At 40.8% G+C, this 9,351-nt stretch overlaps 1 protein-coding gene across 1 annotated transcript in view; it reads right to left on the reverse strand.

Moving 5' to 3' along the window:
* Positions 1 to 1,923: 1,923 nt before the first annotated feature.
* The window catches only part of UQCR11 (ubiquinol-cytochrome c reductase, complex III subunit XI), an 8,673-nt gene continuing 1,245 nt past the window's right edge, over positions 1,924 to 9,351 (reverse strand). The window contains exons 2-3 of the mRNA XM_074303380.1: positions 3,881 to 4,021; positions 1,924 to 2,202 (exon numbers count right to left, since the gene is read on the reverse strand). Of these exons, the coding sequence (XP_074159481.1) occupies positions 3,901 to 4,021 (121 nt within the window). The 3' untranslated portion in view covers positions 1,924 to 2,202; positions 3,881 to 3,900. The remainder of the gene's footprint in view (positions 2,203 to 3,880; positions 4,022 to 9,351) is intronic.

Consider the following 9,351-nt stretch of genomic DNA (forward strand, 5'->3'; position numbering starts at 1 on the left):
ATTAAGTCCCCATCCTGACACAAAAAATCTCTAATAGCCAGGTTTGGATTATATCCATAATGGGATTAATAAATGTTGAATTGACTTTCAAAAAAGGACTACTTTGAGCACCTGACATAAGACTCTCCCTGTGATGCTGTTTCATATGATTTTATGCTTGTTTGCTTTGAATTATGACGAGAGGGGATCCAACAAAATAACCCATAGCAATACCATCTCTGTGATAGCAAAAAAAAAAAAAAAAAAAAAAAGGTGAGCAGGTGCCCCTTGTCTGGAGGATGGCTGAACTGTGGCACATGTGTTAGAACGTTACTGCTCCAGAAGAAACCGAGGTATTCACAGAATTGTGGCAGAAACATAAAAATACATTTAATAACTACAGTAATTTAACTGAAAAGATCCTAGCAAAATCATAGGGAATGATGTTCTGTCTTGGTCCTGCAAAAGAGGATGAAAGGGAAGAGAGGAGAGTCTGCAGGCACTGACAAAATGCAGACATATGCACTGTCCAATTTTTATCCATAATGAAATTGGTTTCATTTAATGGGTTATTTGGTCAGAAGAGTATTTCTTTTTTGATGGGGAAACCAATTTTATTGCCCTCTATCCCTCTAAACATGTGAGATTTCTGCCACAAAAACTGGAATCCAAGGTAAAAGTTGCCAGCCCAACTCCTTTCCTTCCCTTACCTATCTTACTAAAAGCTTTCCTGAGATTTTTGAAAATTTGTATGGTCCTTTTAGGTACTTTAAATGCAGTCAGAAATGAAGTATAGGGAGCTTTTTAATAGGAGAGAAGGGGGAAGGTTAAAGGGGGAAAAAAAAGGATTAATTCTTTTGTGTTCTTGATAAAAGTTGTGTTGACAAGCCCCTGATGCATCTTGCTCCAGGAATCCTTTCTCCCCACAATACAGCAGATGGTAATAAGGGCTTGAGATGCAGCCAAAGGAAGCTGCACAGGCAGGGGGAGAGCAGCCAAGATAAGGGGAGACTGGACTCCTTTGTGTATTGTAGGTTAAGAATGATTTGATTAGTTGACAGTCTCTTAGTGATTTTGCTGTTCTGTCTACTGGATCTATGGTTTTTGTGTGGGCTTAGGGTCCCTAAAGTAGTAATAGTTAATACTTATAGTCTACAAATTAATAGACTCTTGAGAATTACAGCTAATTCAGCAAGAACATTGCATAAGTTCCAAAAGACTAGAACCTCTAATTTAAGATTCAGTGTGGAACTGCGTCTTCTCTGTTAATACCTAGGTCTCCCTTCTTGTGTAGCTCTATAATCAATGGTACTCTACCACAATTGACTTCCATGTCTGTTTTAGCTAGAGTAGCTCTACTGGATGACTGCTACAAATTTATTCCAAGTTGAATAGTCTTTGTTCTAACATCCCTTTCAAGGCTAATACTCTAGGGCTTTAATAATTATTTTCCTTTCATCTTCATTCTCTCCAGGAACAGTGGGGATGTTCCCCCTCCCTGCCCTGAAGAGACTGCCTTATTTGAGTATTTTGGAACTTCTGGGAATTAATACTCCCAAACAACATATTTTCACCTCTTTTGTATCCAAGACCACAAACCAGCTCTTGAGTTGCAGTAAAGACCTTTTCTTTTTGACTTTTCTCCAAATCCTGATTTCTATTTGGGTTTGTTAATTACTTTCATTTCATATCATGGCCCTGGCCAATTGGTTTTGGGTGAGGTCAATGTTCCTGATGCTTTCACAGATCTCAAGGATGCATTAAGCCACAATGGCAATGGGGAGGGGCAGAGTTAGCATTCTTGAAGCTATGCTAAGTGTCATCATACCCTACCTATTCTCCCATGACAGGTGTTTAATGTTTCTTGAATAAATTAATAATTTTTTTCTTCTTCCTGTCCTCATTTTTGCTATAAAGAAATAATCAAAAATTACCACAGAAAGGTTTCAAACTTGGCCTTGGCATTTGTTTTTTGTTTTTAATTCCATATTGTCATTGTGAAATCTGGCATAATGCAATCTGTTGTGATAGTTATTCCTGTGCTCAACACCTAAGCAGTCAGCATGTTTCAGAGGGAGGTTTAATTATCCCTATACAAGTGATACATCAAAGGCGTTGGTGAGAGACATCGAGGTCCTTGGAGTCTACCCTGAGTATTTCACATTTGTGTCCAATCAGGATCCCCAAGAAGAGCAGTCCCCCAAAAGTCCTCCATTCCTAGACCTGCAAACAAAAACAAAACAAAATAGGTAATTACAACAATACTTCTCTAAAGAAAACAAAGAGACATTCTGAAAGGTTCAATGAGCACTAAGAGTTACAGAAAAAGACAAATTATCAGATCTGTTCAATACAAAGATGAACTTGCTTCCTCACACTCAGAATGGTGCCAAAGTGGGAGGGACTAACTCGGATGGGGAATAAATGCCAAGCCTGATTTTTTTTTTTTTGCTAAGGCAATTGGGGTTAAGTGACTTGCCCACACAGACAGGAAGTGTTAAGCGTCTGAGACCAGATTTGAACTCAGGTCCTCCTGACTTCAGGGCTGGTGCTCTATCCACTGCACCACCTAGCTACCCCTGCTAAGCCTGATAGACATTTGTCAGCATGTCTCAGACTGAGAGACTACTCAGGATGAACTGGATAACCTCTGAGATCACAAGTGCCCTTGATTATCAGGACTTGCTTCTAAACCCTCCAAAGTCTGCCTAGACTGAGGATGTCCTGGTCACTATGTACATTGGGATTGCTATAATAGACATTCCAAAATATGCCTGCCAAGTATAATCTTGGAAATAATTTTGATAATAGGTTTTGACAAAAAGCATTTACAAAACATCCCAGTTTGCTAATGATTTTCCCTCCAACACATTCCTCCTGAATAACGGATATAAGTTTTCATCTAATTCTCACTACATCTTTGGTGTTTTTCTGATGAGCAATAATGAAGTTCACCTGACAGCTATAGGCCTTAGGCAAAGGACATTAAAAATGAATTACTATGACTTCAAGGAATAAGTAGATAAGAAGGTATGTCTACAGACAGCTTCATGGTTTTCATAGCACTCTCACATTTTATCATTTCATTATCATATTGTGTAAGACAGACAGGACCAGAATAATCATCTTCATTTTACAATAAGAAACCGTTTCAGACAAGTGGACTTATTTGTCCAAAGTCACATGGCAAATCCATTTGCTTCTCTGTGCCTCAAATTCTTCATCCATAAAATAGAAAGAGTAATTCTTGCACTGTCTACCTCACAAGGTTGTTGTCAGGAAACATTTGAGGTTATATAAATCTGAGTTATTCTTATTACTACAACTTATATTTTCAGACTCCCATGCCACTCTATCATGAATGCTCAGAAGATAGCACAGGAATGTTCATGGTTGAGAAGCTAACCCATACTCTAGCTTATTTACAGACAAGATTATTAAGAAAGTACTTTGAAAATATCTGAATGTCAGTGTTTTCAGACAGTTATGGGAGTCACCAGTGTCACATGGCAGCAAACAACTTCTGTTTGTTTCTAGGGCCATCTTTGAGCAGTGAGAAAGATGCTGGATTACAATATCAATGTGAGCTCTTTCCCTAAAAAGGTACCTATCTGGGTTATAAAAGCTAAAAAACACCTAACAATCAACATCCCCCCCCAAAAAAAACCAAAACCCTAAATTGCTATTAATGAGTATAATTCTTTGTAAATTATTCCTCCCTTAATATAAGGACTTTCTAAGGTGAAAAAGAACCTATAAGCTAGTCCAGCAAATTGTATTGGAAACAAGATATCTTTGGAATCAAAAGATTGTGAATCCATAAAAGTGAGTATTTCAAATAGCACCCAATTATCTAACAAACTTACAAAGCATCTCTATTAAATGGGCTATAGGGACTTACCATAAGATTGAAAAGGTAGCTTAATTGTCCTTCTTAAATTTGCCATTGATGTATGGCACCCAATCCAGAATCAGACGCCAGTCAGTGGCCCAAACTAGCCCCACAGCACCAACAGCACCCCATGTACCTGCTGTGGGAAGCCTAAGGGAAGAAAAAAAAGGCATCAATCCATCAAGAAATACTTCCTGAAGGCTTTTTTTTAGGAATTAGCCAGTTCTAAAACTGGGGGGAATAGCATAAAGAATGATCCTTGTCTTTAAGGAGATTTTAATCAACTGGGGAAACAAATATTAACATACCAAGCAGTTTCTTTCCAACAACAGTGGGGGTTGAGGTGGTGTCCATATTATTATCCCCATGCTATAAATGTGACACTATCACTCTCCTACTAATGTCTTTTAATATACATGACAACAATGTGAACACTGGGCAGAAAATAATTCAGAATTAAACTTTATACTTCAGGATAAACTCAGGGGAAAACAAAGACGCAGTGGAGTTCAGGAGAAGGGATTGGGAAGCTAGGTGGAGGGGGGAGTATTGAAAGAAGTCTTTAAAAGAAAGGCAGGCAGTCAACACAAGATTAAGAAAGAACGGGAAGATACTTTAGGCCTAGGGAAGAATATCAACAAAAGAACTGGAACAAAGTATAGAGATGGCAAGGGAAGAGGGACTCAAGCCAGAACATAAAGGGCTTTGAATATTAAGAGGGAAAAGTTAAGTTTCACTCAGAAACCATAAAGAACTACTAAATGTTTTTGAGCAGACAAATGAGATGACCTTAAAGTTCTATATAAATGTTAACTAGTCTCATCTCACAGTAAGATCTCATTAGCAATGTTCTCTAGTTCCTCAACACCTTCTGTCCCTCCATGTGGAGGGTGGAACCATGAATCCTAAATCTCCATTTAAGGAGTGACTACAGCTTCTCATTTCTCACTTAGCTGAGCAACCTTGGGATCTCCCCAACTTGGACACCATTCCCATCCCCAACCCTCAGTTTTTTTAGTTTCCTTTTGTGTTGTAAGATTATAAATTCCATAAGGGCAGGGACTATCTTTTTTCCTATTAGTTGTCTCACAGCTTAGCTCAGTGTTTGGTACATGGTAATGATGAGTGCAGGGTACTGAAGGAGAGGTGTGGCAGGAATGGATCAGGGTTTCCTTATTCTTTAGCTAAGGAAATTCGCTAAACTCTAAGGCTGTGGTAAAAAGCTTTTTACTGTTAAAGAGGCACCAAGAGAAAGACTTCCTTGGCAGGCAATATCATTCTCAAGAGAGAAGTGATTTTGCACAGAGACATTTTCTGAAGACCTATTTTATATAAGAATCTAAGAATTGATATTCTGTATGCAAGGCTATTTGAGTTTGTATATGAAAGGAGACATTTTCTGAAGACTCATCTTCCTGTCTCCAGAGATGAAAGACCATTTGAGTTTGTATATGAAAAGAGACATATGACTTTTTTTTTCATCCCAGGAGGCTGGGGTTAAGTGACTTGCCCAGGGTCACACAGCTAGGAAGTGTTAAGTGTCTGAGACCAAATTTGAACTCAGGTCCCCCTGAATTCAAGGCTGGTGCTCTACCCACTGCGCCACCTAGCTGCCCCGACATATAACTTTTGTTAGTGATTTTACATAACTTTACAGGACTGTCTCAGGTCAAGAGTTTTACTCTCATCAGTTAAAGTGTTAATAAATGTTGATTAACCGTAATTACTTCAATGATTAGATATATGCATAAGGAAGATTATTCCAGGGGATGGACTGAAGAGAGCAGAGAGAAACAACAGGAAAAGTTGTGACAAAGAATTCAAGACAATGATGAGGCTTTGTAAAGAGACTGAATTACCTCTCTTTGAACTGAACTGACTGGAAAGTCACAAGGCTGCAAGTTTAAATAGCAATAGCCCAAGGACATTTGGTTGACATCCCTCAGCAATCCTATCCAGGATTGGTACTAATCAGTGGTACTGTGCCATATGCTACTTCATCAACTTCTCTATGTATTGATCATAATATTTATAATTACATAATAGGTAAATACTAATTATTCCTAAAAAAACAAAAAACTACAGAGAAGTGGGGATGGGAGATGTAAGGGCTGAGAGTGGAGACAAATCTAAAGTAATGAAGGGAAAACACCAACCTGAGAAACACTGAGCTATATAGTGTAGAGCAGGAGTCCTCAAACTACGGCCCAAGGGCCAGATGCAGCCACTAAGGGCATTTATGCAGCTGGCTGGGTTATGGCCAATGGGCTGAGGGGGCAGAGACAAGAGTGTGAGTTTTTGTTTTTACTATAGTCCGGCCCTCCAACAGTCTGAGGGACCGGCCCGTTTAAAAAATTTGAGGACCCCTGGTATGGAGAGAACATTTGGGTTTGTTGAAATTCAAGCTGTGAAGGAACATCAGATCTGATGTCAGCAGACCAGACTCTGCACCTTGGCTCTGACACAAGTGTTGTGCAACCATGTGCACCCCTTTCGGCTTCAATCTCATCATCTATAAACAGTGCTTACATTAATCTACCTTCTTTGAAAAGCAGAGCTGAAAATACTAAAGGATCAGAGAAAAGGCAGCTATTAGGTGTGAGGAGAAACAGCTGTAACACAAATTAAGTTGTGGGAAGAAAGGAAGTGAAAAAAAAAAGAACTATTTTGACTAGTATAAAAAGGCCCAATCTTTCTATTTAGCCCGGCATTCTACCATTCCCCACTGCACCCTTTGCCATGAAACACTTTTTATTTTCTGCTCAGAATCTTCCACTCCATCTTGCCCCACCTTTCTTAAGCTCTAACCCAATCATATCTTCTCTCTGACCACCATGGCTTCTCAAACCCTTGTTGAATAACAATATTGATAACAATAATATTTAATAACAATTCATATTTACACGGAATTTTAAGGATTACAAAATGTTTCTCTTCCCAAAAGATTACTGCCTCCATTTTACAGATAGGAAAGAGCCCCAAACTCGTCTACATTCGAAACTAAATAATGTCAAATTTTGAAAACAGGTCCCAGAGTCCAACTTCAACTCTCTTTCCAGGATGCTTCTTATACTGTGTATTTCCTGTTACTCAAAGGTAAAATAGCATATAACACTAGCTTCCGATCTATCATCTTCTTGCTGTCTGACTAGACTGGAAGTTTCTAAAAGACAGGGATCATGCCTTATGTTCTCTGGAAATCCCCAGTGCTTAGTGTGGTGTTGAGTATATTCCAAACAATTTATTTAGGCACCACATAAGTCAGGTACTATATTTGGTACCAGGTATCAAAGATGAAAGATGAAAAATAACACTAATTCTCTAGGGATTTACAATCTGATGGAAACTCCAATACAAATACGTAAGGAAGCATGTGACAGGACTGTCCAAAATGGGGACAGGAAGTGGCAGTGTCTTATTAAATCTTGTTACTGTCAAGAAGACTTAAGTTCTGTGTAAAACTCCAAAACTTCTTTCCCCAGCTTGGCTAGAGATGGGTAGGCAGGCCTGTTCAAGCCCAGAGTCTGAGGACCTAACAGTCTCCAGTTCCTGCTCCTGCCTTCTATCCTTCAAATGTGACTCAACCTTCCAAGTCTTGCTCAGTTCCACTTTTAATATCACCCTTGTGACATGAACATCCTAGGATCCCTTGCTACTCCATTATTTCTAACAAATTTATGGAAAGGCATTAGTGTATTTTATTTGGTCCCAAGGTTTCTAATGGAATCTCGTCCAAGGAAAAAGGGCTGAATTTCTTTGTTACATAATTAATTCCTAATTTGTCTCTGATTATATTACCCTACAAGTATGATTAGCATACTCAGGACCCCTAGCTTCTCTGGATTCTACCATGTCACTTAACTGGGCCCTCACCGCTGGCAGACAATCCATACCTCTCTCAGCACTCTCCACTATGGCTCTTCCAAACCTTTTCATCTCTCCTCAAACTTCCCATGGCTCCCACTCCTGCCCTCTCTGTTGAAAACTTGGCCTCATATTTTACAAAAAAAAAAAAAAAAAAAAAAAAAAGGTGATTTGCTGAAAGCTTCTTTTCTCCGCTTCCTCATCTCCTACCACTCCTTTGGCTCCATTCTGCTCCTCTACTCCCATCTGACAAAATGAGATGGCCTCATTCCTTACCAAGTATAACCTACAAGTGATCCCCTTCCATCCTGTCTCCTCTAATAGACTGCCCCCTCTGTCATATGCACTTTCACTTATTTTTAATCCTTCTACCTAATGACCTACAACCGTGCCCAGGTCTTTCCCCCATCCTCAGAAAACTTTCATTTACTCTTGTCTTTTGCAACTAAATTCCCTCCTTTCCTTTCCCTCTCCCCCTCTCTCCTTACAATTGGGCCTCTGATCTTATTACTCCCCCTACACTGGTCTCTCCAAATTATCCATGCTTTCTGAGTTGCCAAAACCAATGGCCTTTTTCTCAACCCTCCTCCCTCTTGACCACTCTGCATCACTTCTAGCTTTTTGGGACACTTCTCTACTGCTTCCTCCTACCTCTCTGCCGGCTTCGGGTCTTTGGCCAGATCCTCTTCCAGATCACACCCTTCAACAGTGGATGTCCCTCGAGGCTCAGTCCTGGCCCCTGGTGATCTCAGTTTCTACATGATTTGATTACCATCTCTACCCCGATGATTCTCAAATCTAGCTATCCAGCCCAACCTCTCGGCTGACCTCTACTCTCATCTCCATCCGCCTTTCAGAGAGCTCAAACTGGATGCCAGCAGACATCTTAAATTCAATATGTCCAAAACCCTCCCCAACTACTTTCCCTATTACTACTGCCGAGGCTATCCCACCTTCCCAGGCCCTTAGGCTCACACCTAGGAACCAACCTGGGCTCCCGATCCCAGTCTGTCTATTGACAGCCAAAGCCCGTCCAATTCACCAGTGTGGCGTTTCTGGAACATACCCCGTTCTTTCTTCCGACCGTTCCACTGACTCACCACCACAAGGCCGAGCTCCTGCGATAGCTGCTGGAGGCTCTGCCAGCATCGGTCTCTTCCCACTGCAATTCATCCTCTAAAGCCATCCATAAGGTCACTTTCCTAAATCAAGGCTCGATCGTGCCATTACTCTGACACATTTCACTTGCTCTCCCCGGCCTCTGTATCCCCCACACATTCACGACCCAGTCCCCGCCCCGCCCCTCAGTCTTCCCACACTTTACTTTCATTCAGTGCACTGAATTCCTGGCTGGCAAGTGAACAGACACTCCCTCTCTCAGGCCGGGCACGTTAACCGCCTCTACTCCTGCGCTCCAATACTGGTCTCCCCAAACCCTCTAAACTCCAGTACTTTCCCTCTGCTAATTATCTCGGATTTATCCGGTATAGGGCTGGCGGTATGTCGGGGTCTCCCCCAGGAGACGGTAACTTCCTTGGGGGCAGGGATGCCTTTTGCCTTTCCGTATCCTAGGTGTAAACGCAGAGCCAGGCAAGTGGTAGGGGTTTAACAAATGG

This window comes from Sminthopsis crassicaudata, chromosome 1 (assembly GCF_048593235.1).
Source record: "Sminthopsis crassicaudata isolate SCR6 chromosome 1, ASM4859323v1, whole genome shotgun sequence".
Lineage (NCBI taxonomy): Eukaryota > Metazoa > Chordata > Mammalia > Dasyuromorphia > Dasyuridae > Sminthopsis > Sminthopsis crassicaudata.